This window comes from Neomonachus schauinslandi, chromosome 4 (assembly GCF_002201575.2).
Source record: "Neomonachus schauinslandi chromosome 4, ASM220157v2, whole genome shotgun sequence".
In the NCBI taxonomy this organism is placed as follows: domain Eukaryota; kingdom Metazoa; phylum Chordata; class Mammalia; order Carnivora; family Phocidae; genus Neomonachus; species Neomonachus schauinslandi.
The window spans coordinates 136,199,008-136,221,927 of record NC_058406.1 but is presented as its reverse complement, the minus strand read 5'-3'; the positions used below and the strand labels follow the sequence as shown (position 1 = coordinate 136,221,927).

General features: G+C 36.9%; 1 protein-coding gene across 2 annotated transcripts in view; it reads left to right on the top strand.

The window, feature by feature from the left end:
- Positions 1 to 11,463, top strand: part of SNX16 (sorting nexin 16) — a 40,785-nt gene extending 29,322 nt beyond the window's left edge. For both annotated transcript variants that reach the window (XM_021688191.2, XM_044914243.1), the window contains 3 exons: positions 7,735 to 7,871; positions 8,394 to 8,513; positions 9,444 to 11,463. In XM_021688191.2, coding sequence (XP_021543866.1) covers positions 7,735 to 7,871; positions 8,394 to 8,513; positions 9,444 to 9,537 — 351 coding nt within the window. In that variant the 3' untranslated portion in view covers positions 9,538 to 11,463. The remainder of the gene's footprint in view (positions 1 to 7,734; positions 7,872 to 8,393; positions 8,514 to 9,443) is intronic.
- The last annotated feature ends 11,457 nt before the right edge of the window (positions 11,464 to 22,920 follow it).

Below are 22,920 nucleotides of genomic sequence, written 5' to 3'. Positions count from 1 at the left end.
TCCCTCTCCTTGGTGTTGCTATAATTACATATTTTTTTTTAAGTAAGCTCTAGGCCTAGCATGGTCCTGAGATGAAGAGTCACATGCTCCACTGACTGAGCCAGCCAGACACCCCTATTATTTATTACATATTTTAAATCTATGTCATAAACCCAGTAATACAGTATAATAATTATTTCCTTACAGTCTTTTTTCTTATAAAGAAATTAAGAGAAGAAATGAGAAAAATACGTTATAAACTCTTTTATATTTATCCATATATTTACTATTTCCAGCCCTCTTCATTCCTTGCTGTGGATTGATATTATCATCTGGTATCACATTCTTTCAGCTTCAAGGCCTTCCTTCCATTAGTATTTTTTGTAAGGCAGGTCTGATGGCAACAAATTCTCAGTATTTGTTTACTGGGAATGTTCATTTATGAAGGATAGTTATTGATAGTTTTTTTTCTTTCATTACTTTGTGTCATTCCTCTGTCTTCTGGCTTCCATTGTTTCTGATGAAAAGTCAGCCTTTAATTATATTGCTTCCATGGACATGATGAGCCATTCTGCCCTTGCTACTTTCAAGATTTTTTTCTTTGACTTTCAGCAGTTTGATTATGATATATCAAGGTGTTTATCAAAATTTGGCTTCATTGAGCTTCTTGGATTTCGCAGATTAATGCTCTACATCAGACTTAGGAAGTTGTTGGCCATTATTTCTTCAGATAATTTTTCAGTCCTTTTCTCTTGCCCTTCTCCTTCTGGGATTCCCATTACCCATATGTTTGTATACTTCACATTGTACTAACGTGTTTCTGAAGTGCTGTTCATTTTCTTTTCAATCATTTTTCCTCTGTTCTTCAGACTGAATAATTTCTATTGATCTATGTTCAAGTTCACTGACTCATTTTTCTGTCATTTCAGATCTGCTGTTCAGCCCCTCAAGTTAATTTTTCACTTCAGCTATTGTGCTTTTCAATTTCAGAATTTCTATTTGCTTTTATTATTATAATTATTCTATTTCTTTATTGAGTCCATACTGTGTTAATTAATTACTGTAGCTTTATAATTTTTGAATCTGGCAAGACAAGGTTTCCCTTCCTTGTTCGTCTTCAAAATTGACTGTTTTTCCATGTGAATTTTAGAATCAACTTGTGAGTTTCATGAAAGATCCTGGTGGCATTTTGTTTGGAATTATATTTATTGATTAATTTTGAAGAGGAGAGTCATTATAGAATTGAATCTTCCTATCAATAAGGTCTTTGCTTTATTTAGGTCCTTTTTAAAAGTCTTCAATAAAGGTTAAATTTTTTCCTAAAACTTTTAGGGAAACCTGTAGAATTTATTATTTTAGGGTTTTTTAATCACAATTGGTATTTTTATTATATCTTTTTCTTTTAAGATTTTATTATTTATTTGACCGAGAGAGAGAGAGAGAGAGAGAACAAATAGGGGGAGTGGCAGGCAGAGAGAGAAACAGGCTCCCTGCTGATCAGGGAGCCCAATACGGGGCTCAATCCCAGGACTCTGAGATCATGACCTGAGCCAAAGGCAGACACTCAATGACTGAGCCACCCAGGCGCCCCTATTATATTTTAATTTATTATCGTTACATTATTGTTTTATATATATTTTATATGTTACATCTTCAGTGAAAACTCTCATTAGTTTGTAGATCCTTTTAGGTTTTCTATATATATAATCATATCCCTTGAAATACTAACAATTGTGGTTTTTCCTTTTTAATCGTTAATACTTTTCATTCCATTTTCATATTTTTTTGTGCTACCTGGGATCTTTAGAGTTAAATAAAAGCAGTTATGGCAAACATCCTTTTCCTCTGTTCTGACTTTAAAGGAAATGATTCTGTTTTTCACCATTGGATATGGTGTTTCCTACAAGGAGCTGGAAGTTGTGGGTTGTGTTTGTTTATATCTTTTTTTTAGGTTAAAGAAGTTCTATTCCTACTTTGCTAAAGGCTGTGGTATGTGTATGTTATTAATACTTTTGCTTCTGTCTATAAAGATGATCATATGGGGTTTTTTTAATATGATATGTGGTAAATCACACTGATAGATTCTCAAATGATAAAACATTCACCTCTGGGATTAACTCATTAATTCAGCATTTTTTTTTAAATTGCTGGATTTGGATTATAATGATTTTATTTAGAATTTTTACAATATAATTTTCCTCTCTGTTATTGTCATTGGATCTGGCACCAGGATTATACCAGTGTTACAAGTTGAGAAATAGTCTCTTTTTCTTTGCTCCAGAACCATTTGAATAAGATCAGTATTGTTCGTTCCCTGAGTATTCATTAGAACTCACCTGTAAAACAACCTGAGTCTGATATTTTCTTTAGTTTGTTCAGTAGTTTTATGGGTAGATTTTTAACAACTGATTAAGTTTCTTTAATGAATAGAGTTTATTCAGATTGTTTCTTTAGGGCTCAATTTTGATGTATTTTTTTTTTTTAGAAAATTGGCCAATTTGTACAGATTTTAAAATACATTGATGTAAGGCTGTTTTCTCATGATTTTTAAAAATCTCTTAACATATCTTTAATTTACCAAAAGTAGTATATTGAATTCACTCATAATGGTTGGTTGTTAATTCTTTTTTAGGGGGAGGAATTTTGTAGTTGAAATATCCTTAGGGAATCATTCCTTTTATTATTAGGTAGTGACTCTTTTTGTGCCTCAAGTTTTCCACTTGAAATGCATTGCTCTGAGATTAATAAAACTATGCCTTTTGTGGGGGAGAAAGCAGATTTGCCTGTTGCCTGAGAAATATTTTTCTATCTTTATATTTAAAGTGTGTTTCTTGGGGCGCCTGGGTGGCTCAGATGGTTGGGCATCTGCCTTCAGCTCGGGTCATGATCTCTAGGTTCTGGGATCAAGTCCCACGTCAAGCCCAGCATCGAGCTCCCAGCTCACTGGGGAGTCTACTTCTCCCTCTCCCTTTGCTTCTACCCCCTGCTCATGCTCTTTCTTTCTCTGTATCTCTGTGTCTCAAATGAATAAATAAAATCATTTAAAATAATAATAATAAAGTGTGTTTCTTGGGGAGCCTGGGTGGCTCAGTCGGTTGAGTCTGCCTTTGGCTCAGGTCATGATCTCAGGGTGCTGGGATCGAGCCCCAGGGTGGGCTCTCTGCTCAGCGGGGAGTCTGCTTCTCCCTCTGTGCTCTCCCTCTCTCTCTCTCTCTCTCTCAAATAAATAAATAATCTTAAAAAAAAAAAAGAAAGTGTGTTTCTTGTCAGCATCATAGAAGGAGATTTTTGGTTTTTGATACAAACAGAAAAATCTGTTTTTTAACTGGTGAGTTTATTGTGATGTGTCCAGTAATTACCAATATGTGTGTATTTATTTCTGCCATTTTATTTTGTACCTTTTATTTACCTTGCTTTTTCTCCTTTCCTTCCTTTTATATACTTAATGAGTTTCCTTTCTTCCCTTTTTCCCTCTACTCTTGGCTTCTAAGCTCTGTATTCACGGTCTTTTATTTAATGGCCATATATTGTTCTCATCAAATAATTTAGAACCAAGTTGTTTACAGCCTCCCCAAAGTGAGCCATTGCTTTCTTTAATTACCTGCACACTTGTCACTTCCTTTCGTCCACCATTCCTAGTTTTTCATCTCACTCTTCCCATTGGGGCTCAGTTAACTGCTCTTAAAGTACATCGTTTAATAGTTGTTGCAGTGAATGTGTGTTGGTAATGTTTAGGTCTTTAATGTCTGAAATTTTTTAATCTTGCTCTCATTCTTGAAGTATGATTTAACTGGGTCTAGAATTCCACCTGGATAGTCCTTCTTCTCAGTGCTTTGAGGTCTTTCCCGCTGCCTTTGCTGTAGACCCTTGCTGTGAAACATCTATTCTCAGTTCATGTTGTCCCCTTCTAGTAAACTGTTTTCGCTTCCTAGTATTTTAGAGACCTTCTCTTTGATTTTACCATTTGCAGTTTTACTATTTTGTGTGTGGGTGGTGGTTATTTTTGTCTTCGTTGAGATGCATTATTCTTCCCAAATCTGAAAATGCTAGTATTTAATCAGTTCTGAAAATGTTCTGCTGTTTTCTCACTGAGTATTGCTTCTCCTCATTCTCTCCGTTCTCTATTTTAGGAACTCAATTTATAAATATTATGTGTTAAGTTATTTTCCTTTTCCATCTGTCTTAACCTTTCTTTCATGTTATCTGTCTCCATCTCCCTATGTTTTATTCTTCAGTGAATAAATTATGTAATTTTCTTAGTTCTAGCTTCCAGTTCACTCTGTTGTCTTCAGATAAGATTATTCTACTATTTGGTACTTCCATTAAGATCTTAATAATATTGGGACACCTGGGTGGCTCAATCGGTTAAGCATCTGCCTTCAGCTCAGGTCATGATCTCAGGGTCCTGGGACCGAGCCCTGCATTGGTCTCCCTGCTTAGCTGGGAGCCTGCTTCTCCCTCTCCATCTCCCTGACATTCCCCCTGCTTGTGCTCTCTCCCTTTCTCTGTCAGATAAGTAAGTAAAATCTTTAAAAAAAAAAAGGGGGGGGGGGAATCTTAATAATATTGACTATACTTTTCATGTCTTGACATTTTCTTGTTTTATCTCAGATATACTTGATATTTTTTAATAGTGGCTTTAAAAATATATTTTCACATCGTTATACATGTTCATATTTTATAATCTTTTTCTAGTAATATGCTATTTGAAGTTTATGGAAATCTAATCCTTCTTTTCAGTGGATGATATCCTAATGTGTTTTGTAATTTTGAATTATAAATTTACTTTGATTATAACTTTGTCTCCAGGAACACTGAACAGCCAAAGTTGAGGGTACATCCTTCCATAGAAGTTTGTTTGCTTCTGCAGGGATACCTTTAGTATCATTGATCCTGGACCATTTTTTATACTATTTTCTAAGCTTGGGTATTTCTGACTAATTGTGATAGTATGAACTCAATCCAAAATCCACATGAGGCATTAGCCCATGGTTATAGATTCTTCAGGGAAGACTTTACCTCTCCCATGTAGAGGCCAAGATGAGACAAACATTCTTCCTTGATGTATTCCTGTGTTGATGAGTGACTTTTATTAATGGCTTAGCTCTTTAGAGTCCTTACTTTATTCCTGAGTATCTCATTTTTCTTGTCACTAGCCTTTAAAATGTGCCTGACTCATCTCTTGTTCCCTCTTGGTGTTTAAAGTTCAAAGTTACCAAAAAGAAAACTCTCATCACTCCTCCTTCGCCCACTACCCAAAGCTATGTCAGTACACATGCTGGTGGCACTTGTTTTCATTTCTCTTTGTTTTTGTTCCCTGAGACTTACCTCTATTTCTTGCCCACATAGCTGTTTTAAAAGTTGGGTTTTTTAGCTAGGTATCTTATAGCCAGAGGCCTTAGTTTGTCTGGTCATCCGTACTGTTACCAATGGAAGTTATGTGTGGTTCATTTATTTTGTTTTTCTCTGTGTTCCTAGGTTCTATTTGCATGATAGTTGAACACTGTTCAGTTTTTTCATAATGTGAATATACCCAGATTTTAAAACTTGGAAATGTTTATAAGGTTCATCTTAGGTCATTAGATAAAAAGCAAGCTGCAGAATGATATGTATTATATACTTCCATCTATATAAAGACAAATATTTGAGAAACTGAAAGTAATTCAGTTGGGTGGAACATGGGGTTATGCAGAGGACCAGAGGAAAGGAAAGGTAAATACAGCAAGCTATAAAGTTGGGGTAAAAGGCATCTGCCACATCATAAGGTACTTCATTTGCCAAGGTAAGATATTTGGCCTTATTATTTAGGCAGTATTAAATCATAGGTAACATGATCAGATCTATTTGTAAGAAAGCCAACTTAGATTGCCAAAGTAAACATAGGTAAGCCAATTAGTTTACGGGTGGTGTAGTTTGGTTAAGAACTGAAGACTGTAGAAATGAGAACAAATGACAAAAACACAAGAGGTATTGATGAGGCAGTAGGGGATGAGGGGAAGGGAAAGGTGGAAAGTCTTGGTTATCCTTGGGCCATAGAAATTAGGGAAATGGGCTGATCTAAGATGCCTGCTTGGTGGCTTTGATGATGAGGTAGTAGAATAGATATTCCCTCGCGGACGCTGTTTGACTTGCCATTGGTACACCTAATTGAAGAGGAACAGTAGATATATGAATGATGTCTATGCATTCAGGAAAGGTTGAGGGCTGGAGATTAACAACAACAACAACAAACACATTGGAAGATGATCGCATATAGTAGAGGTGAGAGCTGAAGTGTTAACAGTAAGTGCAATTGCCCAGGGATGACATATAGAGCAAGAGAATATATAACCAAGGGCAAAACTTTGATGAATGCCCACATGCAAAGAACAAATAGAAATCTAAAAAGTAACTGTCAAAGTTAAGAAGTGAACCAGGAAGTTTTATGGAGGCCAATGAGAAAGGATTCCATTATTATTTTTTTTTTTTAATTAAGTCAATAGTGACACACAGTGAAGTCAAGAAAAACAATACTTTGGATTTGACAACTAGAAGGTCATTGTTAGCCTTTGCCTGGGCATAGTTAGTAGAGAAAAAGAGAGCAAAACTCCTAATTTAATGATTTTAGAAGTAAATGGGGGGCTAAATTTGGGTGATAAAAACCTTTTGTAATAATTTTTTTTATTTTGAAAGGAAGGAGATGAGTTAGCTAGAGAGACTCAAGATCAAGAGGGAGGTGAAGATGTTTTATTTTTTTTTTATGGAGAAATTTTTAGGATTTACTTAACCAACTTCATTCATGTTTATTCAGTAAATTTAGGGTCCAGAGGAGGGGGAAAGATTGAAAATTTAAGAGAAAATGTATGTGATTGAGCACGTTTCCAGAGGAGAAAGAGTAGATAAGATAACTTGAAGAGTCACATGTTCTTGAGAAAAAGAACAGGATGTGAAGGTAGATGAGATTCAGGGAGTCAGTGATTTTTTTTTTTTTTTTCTGGTATAGGAATCAAGATCATCTGCTGGTTTTGGAATTAGCAATAGTAACACATTGTAGGGGACTTGCCAGGGGTGAAGGTTTAAAATAGTCACAGAAATGACAGGACAGGGAGTGATAGATGACTAGGAATAATTAAAAGAATTGATCAGTAACACTGAAAGCCTCATCAAAATAAGTGAACCACATTTTTTCATGACACCATTTTTTATGGTAATACGATTTTGTTTGTTTTAATCTTTATGTCAGCAGTATTTAGTATTCTGGGCATGAAGGATAGAATGTCAATTTTGAATGACTATGGGAATAGCAGAAGCAAGAGGAAAGCAATGTGGAAAAAAACCCCAACATTGTTTAGGTGCTATGGAGGAGGTGGTTACAATAGTATCACTGCTAAGCTAATATAAATGAATAGCCACAGTTTTTCAAAAAAGTATATTCATCTAGGACTGGGCAAAAATAAATGAAGAATAAAAACTTAAAACTTGGTCATTTTTTCCCCCAATTCTACACTAGAGCGTTATCACATACTCATTTCAAGCACCGTGGTTTACTGATTAACAATTCTCAAGAAAGGGGACTTGTAGTTAGAAGTCCCCCTGGTAGGTGTGGGGACTGAGTATCAAGATAGCAGAGACCAAAAAAGATGAGGGAAGAGAACAAATTGTTGGGGCTGCATACATATTATTTTGATTATGTTCTTTAACTCTTCAAATAAATGCTCTTGAGGGCGATACTGCATAAGTAATTAATTTTTTTTGCATTTTTTGTTTTTTTTTAAGGCTTTCTGTGAAACCTTAGAAGAGACAAACTACCGTTTTCAAAAAGAACTACTTGAAAAACAGAAAGAGGTGGAATCACTGAAGAAACTGCTGAATGAAAAGCAACTTCATATAGAAACTCTAGAGAGCAGAATCAGGTGTATTGTGATACTTGCATTTTTAGACTTACTCATTAAACTTTTAATACTCTGGGCTAAATGCCCTTTGCATTTTAATATGATTTAGGAAATTTCCAATTCCAAAAGTCTTAGACTCTTGGTGTACCTTTTTTGTAGATTGGGAAAATTGCGTTTTGATAATTTATTTAGAAGGTTGAACATTTGAAGGATAGGAAACATCAGAAATATAAGCCTCTAGCTGTTCAAGATAAACATTATTCATTTTAACCCGTTTAAATGGTATCTTTGTTTCTAGGCATTTCTGCCAACTTTTCACATATGAAAGTTGTAGTTTACGTTCTTGTCAGCATATATTGAATTGATATTAAAACCATTTTACATTAATCATAAGTACTAATTTCTCTGTTGACTCCCAGAGTCAGCAATCTATTAGCCATATTAAGAATAGCTAAAGACTACTAAAGTTACATGTATTCACAAAAATAAACCAATACATACTTTATTTGTAGAAAATAACTTGTTGCTCTAATTTGCTTCTAGAACATTGTCTTTAGAACCTGAAGAATCACTGCACATGTCAGAAACAGAAGGTGGACACATCCCAAAGGTGGAGTCCTCCACACTTGAGGTTGATCAAGATGTTTTGCATGAAGAATCTAGGTAAATAATATTTGGTTTATTATAGCCTAATCATCTGAATAATTAGAGGGAAATAGTCAATAATACTCTAGAGAGTATTTTTTTGTGTGAACTCAGTGTTATTCTATCATGAATCTGCTGAGCAAGTAAAGAAAGACTATAGATATTGTAGGCTCTCCTTAAAAATGAGTCTTTGTCATCTAGGCTGTAAACATTATTACTTACTTTGAAGATATGTCTAAATTAACCGTTCAGTTAATTCCTTAATTTTGTAAAGCTTGACAAATTAATCTCCCTCATTCTTTTTCCATTCAAAAAGTGGGATAGTGTAATAGCAACAAGCCTGCCTACCTAACAGGAATGATGAAAAGATAGTATATTTGAAAGCACATAGAATATTTATTACTTATAAATCCAAAGTCATTATTAATACTTTAGTGGTAGCAGCTAAGCTATAATTATGAGAACAGATTTATGTTGGTGAAGGTCATTATAAACTAGATTTTTAGTGATAAATGGTAGTTGGGAGAGCTGAAAGAGTTAAAAATATATCTTCAAAGGTGTTGTCTGGTAATGACAACTTAAAAATATAAAACTTCTTGGAGCGCCTGGGTGGCTCAGTCGGTTAAGCGGCTGCTTTTGGCTCGGGTCATGATCCCGGGGTCCTGGGATCAAGCCCCGTGTTGGGCTCCCTTCTCAGTGGGGAGCCTGCTTCTCCCTCTCCTACTCCCCCTACTTGTGGTCTCTCTCTCTCTGTGTTAGATAAATAAATAAAATCATTAATATCTATATAAAATTTCTGATCAAATATTTAAATATTCTTTTCCATTAAATATTTTCCCATTAATATTTAAATAATCTCTACATTAGATTAAAAAATTTTAAAGGTAATAGCGAAGTGAAATAGCATGTATCTTATCTCTTCATTGACATCTTTCTCTTTTCTTGCAGAACTGATGATAAGCCATGCTTAAGTTTTAGTGAACCTGAAAATTCTGTATCGGACATAGAAGTTGCAGAAGTGGCGTACAATGCAGAAGACTAATACATGACAAGCAGTTCCTTCCATGTATATGTTTGAGCAAATTTAGAATAGAGTGGCAAATATTTAAAAAGAAAAAAGACTGAAGCATTTACAGAAAACAGAAAGATTGCACATGTATTAAAGTTTACATAAAGATTTTTTAAGTTACTGGGATAGAAATGTATTCACTGCTGCTTTAAATTGTCTTTTATCCAACCTTTGTATTTAATACACTAAAAAAAAAAATCTAGTTAGAGTTCTGTTATCAAGACTCAATTCTTAAATGATGTGCATAAGTTATTTTGGTATTTTGCCAATATATTGCTCCAAATGAATATGTGTGTGAGCACTCTTGTGTGTGGTGTGCGTGTTTGTGTTTGTGTTTAAAATGCCAATTTTATCAGTTAAATGGACATTAAATGCATGTTACTATCTGGTTGATATATACTTCTTTGTATCTCTGACATAATATATTTTCATTAGTGGTTTAAATCAGTGGTAAAGATGAATTAAGTTTTAAATATTGACACGTTTACCATTTGTAAATAAAAATTGCCTGTTTGCAATGTCATTGCTATTTAAAAAAAAAGAAAACTTTATAATACCAAAGGAAAACTATTTCAGAGAGCTATAGTAACATATAATAATGTAGCTAAAGTGATAAAATAGCCTTGATTTTAAAAGCTGATTCATTATCAGAATGCTATAGTAAGTGTCTAGTTTATTATAATATGTTGTACTTGTTTATTTTCCACATATCTTTATCTCAGATCTCTACCTGTAGAAGCAGTGAGTTGTCCTCTTTCGGAATACTACCTCTTTTTGCTAATCAAGGTATACTCTTTTGAAAATAAAGATTCTAAGCAAATAGGGAGTTATACAAAAAAATACAAAATAAAAAGCCATATATACTATAAAGTTCCTTAACTACATTGACACCTGGGATTGCATTTTTATTTCTGTATATGTGAATATGTTGCTATAATGTATTAAGGCTGATTTTCCTTTTAATATATTTAGCCAAGTGATGCACTTTATGATAATTAAACTCCTTTGTGCCAAGTTTAATTGGTGAATTTCTTTAGTAAGTGGAGTTAAGAAAAATAATTATGTGTGCCTTCACTATTTCACTTTTATACCAGTCTGCTAGGGTCTGTGAGTCAGCTTTATGAAAAGGTGTTTATTTCAGATTTGCTTATACTTGTTGAAAGTGCCTTGTTTCGTTTTTACTATATGAAGTTACTCGTTTATTTTCTATTTCCACTGCTTTGCATATTGCTGTTAATAAGTGTTGTAATCCTGCTAGCATTTTGAAGTCCCGGTTGGTATATTGAACTGCATGTGCTTTCTAAAAGCTGAGGGAAACTTACTGGGAAAATAGAATAACAATCTCCAGTTTTGTTTGCTTCACTATCTAAAAGTTTATCAGTATCTTGATGTACATATTAAAATGTAGTTGTTAAAATTCTATTTATGTAGATTAAGAGATCAAGTGGCTGTTGTCAACTTTTGATCTAAAAAGGAAACTGCTCCTTACTAAAGTACCAAAAATTTTAAAAGCCTTTGTCAAAATGCACATGTTCTCAGAGTATTTTCCACAAAGTATACTAGAAGTGTGTTTACTATCCTGGGAGATAGGAAGAATATAATAAACTGTTCTCTTTGTTCATTTCAAAATATTCTAGGCTTAAAAAGGCTTACAAAGAACAATCATTTAAATTAATATAATTTTTAGTCTAATGACAAGATGATATTTGCTAAATTCCAGATATTATAGTGCTACGTACATGTCTGTTTTAAAGTGAACCATACACTTTCAAAATCTGGCCTTTCAGAAGATTGTATGTAAAGTTTTGGATGGGTGAAGAAAACCTCTTGTTAATTAAATAAACCACTATTTATATTTAGAATTTACTTTTTTTACTTTTATGATGCATTTTATTCCCAGTACTATATTCATTTAATAAATTATTTTTTCAGTGTAGCAGTAGCTGTGTTGTTTAGATCTTGAATATCATTTTTCCCTTCAATTTCATGTTCTCTCTATCCCTTGTAATTATTGTAAATTTAATTGTACTTAACTGCTGCATTTCACAGATGTGGAATGACTTTATGATTTTTTTTTTTTAGGTTTACATTTTGTATTACTGATCATTTTAAATCTTTGTGAATAGGTGCAGTGCACTTCAAATGTAACCAAAATTAATAAAAAAAATTGGACATAATTCAAACAGGAAACACTTTTGTGAATAATGTTTTAACTTAACCTTTTAAAAATTAAGTTCATGTGTAGGTACTAAAACCATAAACCAGCATTTTAAAATGTGCTTTATTTGTCTACCATTCTGAGAGTAGACATTTAAAGCACATTTATTTAGAAAACCCTGTTCCTCAAATAAATAGTCTATGTAGCCTACTTCAACTATTTGTGATATTAGAAGGGAACAGTGGTCTTAGGTCTAAAAATAATTTGTGTAGTTTTGAAATGGGTTTTCTTACAGGAATAGAGGAGTTTGAGGATTATGTTAAAAACAAGTCTGTATTCTCAACCAGTAAAGAGAGAAATCTAAATTGTATCCTCCGGAAGATTTTCAAAGAGCTACATATTTGATCCACATTTTAGTTCTTCCAAAAGATAATAGAATTACCTTTACTGCATTGCACTTTGCTTCTGTGCTCTTGGCTTCTACTAGCAAAACAATCATCAGAACTTGGATTTTCAACACGTGTTTTTAAGCAGCTACACCACACTGTGCCCTTAATGAGGACTCATGAGAGAAAATTCTCTTAGGTTTCAGCAGCAGTAAAACCGGTGCTTTTCTTAAAGAATTGATTTGTTTTTATCTTAAAGACTCTATTACTGTCTTTCTCTTTTTTGATTTGTTTTTTTTGGGGGGGGGCGGGGGGCAGCCTTAAGCCAAATTGTAGTTTGCCTGTAGCTACCATATAGAACCTTAGGAGTTGTATTTTGTGTAGTAAACATGACTTTATTTTTCTTATTTTCTCAACCCCAATTTTCCTCCCTATTTAAGGTCTTCAATTAGAACAGATGTATTTTTGTTCTGATGAAGTCTCAGAATTGAATGATATTTTAGACTCCATTAGGTAAGAACTTGTCATAGCCTGTACTGACACAATTACCGCACCATTAAGGATGGCAGGAATTACACAAAGCTAAATTCTTCTTCCCTTTAAAAGATGTTCTTAAGTAGCACCAGTGAATATGGAATGCAAACTTAGAAATGGGTAAGCTATGTTCTTGGTCAAAACACAATACTGATAAACTCTGTTTATGGTTTTAACCATAGCCTCAAATTAGAAGAACCCACTTACCACTTCCCTGTGTATTACTTACAGAAAAGTACAATAGTGTCATTAGCTCCACACGAAACAATAATAAACAACATGGCTAATGGATACTCAATAGCTAAAGTCAGTGTTTTATTGTAATAGATACAGTTAAGACTTGGTATAGACGTTGCTCTAATGAAATGTTTGCAACCTAGCTAATTGTAATCAAAGAAATATTAGTGAGATGCTGGCTAAAATTCTTTGCTATCATGTGAAATGAAAAGCCCACCTTGGGGTGATTAAGCCCATATCTGGAGGATTATTTCTTAGTATTAGTTCATCTGCCAGTCCAGTTTTCCAGTAACCCTATATCGCAGATACCACCATTCATTGACTAACCCAAAAGTTTCTTTACCCCCTCCAAAATAGGAATGTGATAAACCAAATAAGTTGTTTTTCTCAGCTCCCCTTGCAACTGGGTCTGAGCCTGTGACACGATTATGGCCAGTGAGATGGATAGAAGTATGCTGATAGCTTCTGGGAAATCACTCGCTTTTCCTGTAAGCGGGTAAGTTTGCTGCTCTTACAGCCTCTCCCCCTTCCTCTTGTTTTGATCTCAGGTAATGTGCAGAGGTACTATGGAAACCATCTTGCAAATAGGAGGTGTGACAAGTGTGAGGGAAGAGCAAGGGAATCACAGAGACTAGCCACTTGTGAAACCACTAAAAAAAAATTTTTTTTGTTAATTGTACCAAAATAAATTAAAAATAATTAAAGATAATTTTAATTTGAATTATAGGTTTAACCTTAGGGGGTAAAAGGCTTTTCAAACAAAAAGACTTCTACCTGTGATGATACTGTATATTTTGTTAGTAAAGAAAAGTGATCAAAGGAGAAACATTTTTTTTCTTGAAAGCTAAAAGAGAACCATCTATTAGACATATCAAAGATCGCTTACATCTGAGGCTCCTTTTGGCAAACCAAATATGAAGGAGAAAACAATCTATTGTTCTCCACATACGTAGTAGTCCGCTCAGGCGGCTGTAACAAAACCACAGACTGGATGGCTTCAACAACAAATTTATTTTCTCACAGCTCTGGAGGCTGAGTGCCAAGATCAAGGTACCAGCAGAGTTGGTGTCTGGTGAGGACACTCTGGGTTACAGAGAACAAGCTCTCTGGTATCTCTCATAAGGACGTTAGTCCTGTTGGATCAGGACCCCACCTGTAGATCTCATTTAACCTTAATCACTTCCTTGGAGGCCCCATTTCCAAATACATTCATACGAGGGGGTTAGGGCTTCAACATATGAATTTGAGGGGGGCACAAACATTCACATAACAGTATAGGATAGATCATCATTTAAATGCTTACAAAGATATTTCTCGGTTCAAAAGATTAAAGTAGATAGCCTGTTCTTTCATTTGTCCATTGAACAAACATTGACCATCTACCATGTGTCAGCTCTGGGTTATAAAAATTGTTAAGAAGCACATGAGCCCTTCAAGGAGTTCAGACCAATACAGCTTTGTATACAGGCTGGTCTGTACATTGTGCAGCATTGTGGCAAGCGTGGTAGTAATTGTGGTATTCGTGATGAATTACGGGAATGAGAAGGCTGGAAAGAAGGGCAAATATTGGTCAGCAGTAGAAGTGTAGAGCTTTAGCTCCTGCTTAAAAGTAGAAAGGCATGCCAAGCAAAAGAGTCCGCTTCAGCCTGTGCAAGTGGCAAGGATCATTATTATCCCTAATTCTTTTTCCCCGGTCCAATATATCAATTCTAGCTCCGAAGTAGAAGCCCACTTACTTGCTGTGATAGGCCAAAGAGGGACGCAGGAACCACACTGCATACCTTAAACACTTTAACTTAATGCACATGTATTCATTTGCCAAAGTTCAAATGGAGGTACAAAGCCCTTCTTTGGCACGGTTTTACTAATGAGTGCTTCTGATTTTCTCTCTTGCTAAGCCATATCCCTAATGCATTTTCTGATTCCTAGCTTTAGTTTCTGTACAGTGAAAGCATAAGATGTGTATGAAGGAATCTATGGCAGAAGGCACAATTTTTACTGTTTTTTTCCCTCAATCCTGTACTGCTATCTTGCCTACATTTTTACCAAGTCTTTCCAAACTGACCTAGTTTTCCCTAGAATTGATCATTTGTTCTCATACTTCGTTGTTTTGTATAATATTAATAACCTTATTTAAAATTTAATTTTAGGGGTGCCTGGGTGGCTCAGTCAGTTAAGCGTCTGCCTTCAGCTCAGGTCTTGATCTTCGGGTCCTGGGATCGAGCCCTGCATTGGGCTCCCTGCTCAGCGGGGAGTCTGCTTCTACCTCTCCCTCTGCCCCTCTCCCTGCTTGTGTGCCCTCTCTCTGTCTCTCTCTCTCTGTCTCTTTGTCTCAAATAAATAAATAAAATCTTAAAAATAAAATAAGCTAAAATTTAATTTTAAATATAGCTAGTATGCACAAATTTGGAAGCCAGCTGGTGCTTGGAAATCACACAGTTCCCCGGGAAGAAAGGAGCGTGCAGGTATTCTAAGAAGAAACCAACTAGCCACAAGCATTCAGGGTGTCCTGGATGTCAGCACATTTTATACAGAAGACGCCAAACTTCAGCAGGTCAATTATGAATTGATCACCAGGATCTCCCTTCCCTGCATCCACCTTCCCCCACCATAATTCAGTCTCCCATGGCAGCCATGGTTTTCTTTTTGAAAAACATAAATCACAGCATGTTTTTTCTCTATTTAAAAACTTTCAAGGTTTCCCATCATACTTAATATTACAACATTCAGACTTACATGGCCTTCAAACATGATTTCACTCTGCCAATTACTCTCCTTAATGGCAGTGCACATGGTCCCTTTTCCATTCCTTGAGTCTATTAAGGTCTTCTTCCTCCTAACCTGGCCATATCTCCTGTCTAGAATGCTCCTCCCAGAATCCTGGCAGGCTCTTCTCTTAAGTCATAGGATAAATATTACCTCTGTAGGCAACCTAAAATAGTATTGAAAGCAGTCACCTCCATCTTAGATTTCTGTTTTTTTAAGATGTTATTTATTTTAGAAAGAGAGCACGAGCAGGGAGAGGAGCAGAGGAAAACGGAGGCGGGGAAAGAATCTCAAGCAGACTCTGTACTGAGTGCAGAGCCCCAGGTGGGGCTCGATCTCACAACCGTGAGATCATGACCTGAGTTGAAACCAAGAGTTGGTCGCTTAACCAACTGAGCAACCCACGCACCCCTTAGATTTCTTACTTTTTTACCTACCTCCCCAGTGCATCCCAAAAAGCAAGGCTTTGTCTTTTTGGGTCATGATCCCAGGGTCCTGGGATCGAGCCCCGCATCGGGCTCCCTTTCTCCTCTAAACTTTGCTCTTCCCCATCACCACCAAGCTTAGGAGAAGATCTGGCACATAGTAAGTGCTCAAAAGTACTTACTGAATGATTAAGATAGAGGCCTAAATTAGGGAACATTAGAGAAAATAGAGGTATTTGAAATAAAACTGAGTCTTGGGGATTGATACTCTCTGGGTAGATTGATATGCTACTAACTGAGGAAGAGAAAGACAACAGTGAGATTTAGGGAGGCAGGTGGTAGATTGGGACATGCTGGATTTGAAATACTATAGGCAATCCAAGGCAGTTGGATACAATCATCCAGAAATCAGGGCAGGGGTCTGCCTTATAGAACTCAAATCAGATTAATTAGGAGGTATTACCCGTTTTGTTCTTCATATCCCTTGTCCATAATACAGTGGTCTAAAACCTATTAGGGATTCCTATATTAGCAGTACTGAAATGAAGAAGACCAACAGTGCATGACTTCATGTGTACTATGGTGACAAGTGTCATGGAGATATGTCTGATGGGCCCAGGTGTCTCATTCAGTTAATTTGTTTTTCATTCCATCAGTAATTTGTTATCAGAGAAGATTATGTTTTTCTTCTTCCTGTAGAGGAGATACAATAATAGCACAATATCACAAAGTTTGTCTTTTTTGTTTAATATTTAGTATTTCTTTTTTAAATTTATTTATTTATTTATCTGACAGAGAGAGACACAGGAAGAGAGGGAACACAAGCAGGGGGAGTGGGAGAGGGAGAAGCAGGCTCCCCGCAGAGCAGGGAGCCCAATGCAAGGCTCAATCCCAGGACCCCGGGATCATGACCTGAGATGAACGCAGACGCCCAACCGACTGAGCCACCCAGGCACCCCTGCTTAATATTTAGTATTTAAAGTAAAGTTTAAGAAAAGGAAGAAAGTCAGACAATAGAATGGAGAAGTTTTATTTCACTAGTAATCAAAGAAATATAGTTACAATATGGTATTTTCACTAGGGTATGGAGAAATGAAGTCTGCATTGTTGGTGAAGTGTGAATTGGTTTAAGAATATTTCTGGAGCTAATTTGGCTACATACAACAAAACCATTAAAAATGTTCATAGCCTTCAACCTAGGAATTATACTTCTAGGAACTTAAACTAAAGAAATATATGCAATGTGTAAAGATTTGCTCAAAGGATGTGCATCACATTTATTACAAACACTTTAACCAAAGTTTCTCGTGCTAAGGGGATTTGTTAAATATTTATGGCGTATAAAACAGTAGACTCTCTTGTATTCAATAAAGTGATATTTCAAAGAAGATTTAAAGATGGTCATGATATACCACTAATTGAAAGAAGCTGGTTACAAAACATTATGATGTCACTTTTATAAGTAAAAAGTTACATATTTATGCATTTGTATACAGAAAGAATACAGTAAATTGATAGCCATGGTTATCTACTTGAAGGAATTATGAAGGAAGTTTATTTTATTTTCATGAATCTCTGAATTTTCTACAACAAGCATGTGTTACTTTGTAATTTTAAAAATTATTTTTTAAATTAATAATAACTAACATGTGTCTTGCCCTACCATCTAGTCTCTGTTCAACTCATGGCAAATTCCTCAACCTGTCTCCTGAAAGAAAAAGATAATGCCATCATTGTGGCCTAAATGGAGTAGGAAAATGCTAACTCCAGTCTATCATATAGTAGGCACTCATAAATGAGCAGAAGCTGACATCCAGCCTCCTGCCTGAAATACCATCATCATTGGCCATTCAGGAATCCATCTGTAAACCTAAAATACTGTGGAAATCTTTTATTAAAAATGACTTTCGTGGAGAGACTGAATTCCTTAACCATGTTATTCCATCATCTACCCTATATTTTATTTATTTTTTAAAGATTTATTGATTTATTTTAGAGAGAGAGCATGGGGGGGGAGGGGCAGAGAGAGAGGGAGAGAGAATCTCCAGCAGACTCCACGCTGAGTACAGAGCCCAACACAGGGCTCAATCCCACAACCCATGAGATCATGACCTGAGCCAAAACCAAGAGTCGGACGCTCTACCAACTGAGCCACCCAGGGGCCCCATACCCTATATTTTAAATTTGGAAGACTCGAATAGGCTTTATCCAGTTTACAAATGGTTTATGTTCTAACCACATTTCCAAGTGCTGCATTCGATAAATGGCAGCTTATCAAACTAAACTTAAAATGCTTTTTAGATTAATCTATACTATCCTGGAAATTTGTATAATGTTTGCAATGGGACAAAATGGTTTTGAACTGGTACTTAAACCATAATGTAATGACATATTTATCTAGACACAGGGCTTGAGGGAAGCAGTTTAATTAGTGATGAAAAGTAAGTAGAGATTTCTGTAAAGAATCTAATGGGAGATTGTAAAGTGAGCCAGGCCAAACACAAAGAGATGACGCAGTTTTGAAGTCTGCTTAAAAAATGACAACTCTGACCACCTCAACTAAATAAGCCAATGAGCAGTGCAAAAGATTTGCATAAGGATACAAGTGAGCAAGGAGATGGCTCTCCTTGTCTTCCCTGGCTCCTCATGAAGGCGCACCTCATCCGTTGTGGTTCCTGCAGCACACGTGGGGTGACTGAATGCACCAGGTCACAGGAGTAAAGAAAGCACTGGCCTTCTGTGCCTTCCATGCCGTCAGGCTGCAGTGGGACCAGGTCTAGCCGTAAAAGTCTAACTCATGCCATATAAGGAAATTCCTCGCAGATCCAAAATACCTGACAATGCTGTTTTTTAAGTGTCTTCTTGCATACAGCGGGCCAAGTCCTGGCCTGCCTGCCCCTGGCTCATAAGAAGGTGGCTGGCATGGAATTTCTTTGTTTAGCCTAAGTCTATCAGTCACCAGCTCTAATATTACGCTTATTAATCAAAATAAGGTCTGTTTTTGCTTAAAACAGAATATTGTTTTTACCATGGTAACCAGACAGGAATTAGAAGACAGCGTGGAAGGAGTGAGAGTTGGCCCACAGTTGGATTAATTCAAGTCTACATGTAAAAGAAGACAAAGCCACCACAGCTCATGGGCTCAAGCCCCCGTGGGTACAGAAAGCTGAGCAGAGGAGTATGCTGGATGCACCAGGCAGACAAAAGCAGCCGGGCACTCGGTCTGGGACATCCATAATGTGGTACACGGCAGACCCTTCAGATACGCAGTCAATGGTTAATTTAATTGGCTCTTGGAGAAGTTGGTTTTATAGTATGTGAACAACTTTATGTTCAAAATACTTTAACTGTAGGTACTGAAAGAGAAATACATTTAGGAACATCTTTAATTTTTTTAGCCAGATAATACATGAATTCCTCAATAAAAGTTGATGTAGTTTACATCGATATGTATTTACAATGCCTTCCTCAAAATATTTTTTTAAAAATCTTTTGGGTTTTACTTTTCTGAGCATTTCATATCTACCAAATATTTCCTAATTTTCTCCAGTTCTTAGAGCCCCAGAACTTTGCAAGTTCACTTGCCTCTTATTCCAGTTCCAGTTAAGAATATACCTTAAGGGGCACCTGAGTGGCTCAGTCGTTAAGCGTCTGCTTTCGGCTTAGGTCATGATCCCAGGGTCCTGGGATCGAGTCCCACATCGGGCTCCCTGTTCGGCGGGAAGCCTGCTTCTCCCTCTCCCACTCCCCCTGCTTGTGTTCCCTCTCTCATTGTGTCTCTCTGTCAAATAAATAAATGAAATCTTAAAAAAAAAAAAATCCTCTAAAAAAAAATATACGTACCTTAAAATTGAACAGACCTGTGTCTGAGTTTTGGTTCTGCTTCTTACCAAGTGGAACGGATTATTTTGCTTCTCCGAGCCTCGGTGTTCATATAAAATGAAGATAATAATAGTGCTTTGGTTTTGTATGCTAAAAGGAGGACCTATGAAAGCAGGTGTCAAGTGCTCAGAAACATTTTAGGCATTGTCCTCAATTACCCAACACTTTGTCATCTGTATGCATGCAGGCATTTGATCAGCAAACATTATCAGCCATCTACTGCGTGGTAGGGCATGCGCTTGGCACTTGCTGCAATGAACAAGGCTCTTTGTGACCCAGCTCTTTGTGTGACCTTCTTTCTGGGATGCCCAGGAAGTTAGACCCATACTGCCTGGTACCTTCCTCCAGCAGAGTACTTACTACTTTGTATTGTACTCCTTTGTTTTCGGTCCATCCACCACATAGACTCTAAGCAACCCTTGACTGCTTATGCCATAGTGCTGGGATACACATGCCAGGGGCTCAATATATTGGTTGCACATGAATGGATTGTGACCACCCTTGGAAATAACATTTTAAAATAAGGTATTTGGAACTCCTAGCCCCCAGTCAATTAATACTTTATAAACTACTCACAAGTAATATGGACCCAGGGGGTCTATTCTAACTAGGAGCACTTCAGAAATTAGCTGGTCCAAACAGCCTCCAGCATAAACCCCTCTGTAGAAAGCCCGCTATGCCCACAGAAGCAACAGTGATCAGGAAGGCTCTCCTGCAGTGGTTGTAATGTGGCAGTTTGCAGACAGACTCTACCTCCCTAGACACGAATCCCAGAACTTGTATGCCTGAAAGCCCATCAAGTCTTCTGCTCCAAACCTCTCATTATGCAGATGAAACCTCAAACCAGAAAAAATCACACGAACGCAGTAAGCAAGTGGTGGAGCATCATGGAAAAAAGTCTCTGTGGCTCCCAGTCTAGGGCTTCTCTTTCCAGTGTTTGGTTATAGCTCTAAAGACTTCATGAATGAGGTTTCATAGCCATTATCTGTGAATTCTTCTCCACAGCCAGTGAAGGGAGAGTTCTCAATTTTGTCCCTGAGCCCAGGTTCCAGTTCTCCCTCTTGGGTTGAGGTTGACAAAGGATGTTAGAGAAGAAGTGCGTCACACTTTAATACCAACAGCAAGGTTGAAGGACTTCTGACATGAACCTAGCTGCATGCATCATACCCACTTCTCTGAAGTCTTTGAAAATCGCTGCCCCTTCCAATGCCTGGAACCTCATAAGTAAGGAGAACTGTTCCTCTGAAGTAACGGAAATGGGAGTCACGGCCACAATCCTGCAGTCTTTCTTTCTGCCAGCGAGCCGGGAAACACTTCCCTCTGGGGCTGCTTGTTAGAGAAGTTACCTCTGTCGTGTAACTTGTGGCTGAGCAAGGTTGTTGGGTCCTATAAATTCTGTGAGTAGACCAGGGCATCTCCGGAGGGCCACCCCAGGCCTCACTGCAACCCTGATCCGTTTGTTGTCCCTGGCAGCGTCGCCCTACTGGTCTGCAAGACTCACTGGAGTGCGAGATGAAGCAAAAGCAAGGATTCCAAAGACTACTTACTTTCAGTTAAACCATATGGCCTGTCTAGTTGCCTAGTTTATAAAGACCCATTTTCAATTCTAAAGTTTCAATTAATAAAATCCAAACTGCTATCAATTTCCCACAAAAGGAGCCTCCTACGGCGGATTTCAGCAGACGCCTAGTCTTCGCCTTTCCGAAGAGCTTAGAGTGCCGCCTAGTGGGAAGGATGTGTAGTAGCGCTTGATAACATACTCTGTAGAAGAAAACATCACGGGGGGACAAGTCAGGAACACAACAAATTGAAAATCCCAACAGTCTCAGTACTCCACTGCTGTTTTACGGGTTTGTCAGACCTAAAGGAGATATATTCCAAGTTTTAGCTCGACTATATCATTTAAGAAAGTGTACTACCTGAATGAGGGTATTCATCTCACCAGATCTCAACTAGCCTAAATAGGATTGTATTTCATTTACCATAGAATATTTTGGTAAATTTTTCTGTTTAACTTCATAAGGTAGGAACATGAAATTGACCCACGTCTTACCCATTTTTTAAAATCTGAAATGCTTAAAAGTCATTATCAGTCATTATCAGCTAAAAAGTCATTATCAGGACTCCTGGGTGGCTCAGTCAGTTAAGCATCTGCCTTTGGCTCAGGCATGATCCCAGGGTCCTGGGATGGAGTCCTGCATCAGGCTCCTTGCTCCACGGGGGACCCTCCTTCTCCCTCTACCTGCTGCTTCCCCTGCTTGTGCTCTCTCTCTCTCTCTCTGACAAATAAACAATAAAATCTTTTAAAAAATTAAAATTAAAAATAAGTCATTATCAAGTTTTAATAAACTTTTCTATTTATTCAATTCTGTTATTTTACCTATTTAATAGGTACACAACATTGACAGGTGCCTGTTTCTTGAAGTTCTTTTTTTTTTTTTAAGATTTTGTTTATTTATTTGACAGAGAGAGAGCACAAGCAGGTGGAGTGGCAGACAGAGGGAGAGGGAGAAGCAGGCTCCCGCCATGCAGGGAGCCCAACGTGGGGCTGGATCTCAGGACCCTGGGATCATGACCGGAGTCGAAGGCAGACACTTAACCAACTGAGCCACCCAGATGCCCCTCTTTAGGTTCTTAATAGTTCTGTGTCAGAACTCCTCCCTACATTTTCATTTTCTCACGTGATCTTTATTTCTTTACAAATCCTTTTTCTTGTTCTTTATTTTTTTTTTACTTCAGCTAGTTTTCTAAAAGTGGCATTTTGAAATGCCTTATTTTGAAAAAATAAATTTTTTTCTCTTACTCCATACCTTCCTTTTGAGGAGGAGTTTGATAATCCGAGAGCAGTAGCTTTGTTCGAATAATTAAAAGATGGAAAGCTGCTATTTGACTAGATAGAAATGGGACATTTTCCCATACTGTCAAAACATATCACAGAAGCTAGAAAGTCTCCTGGATTTTCTACTAT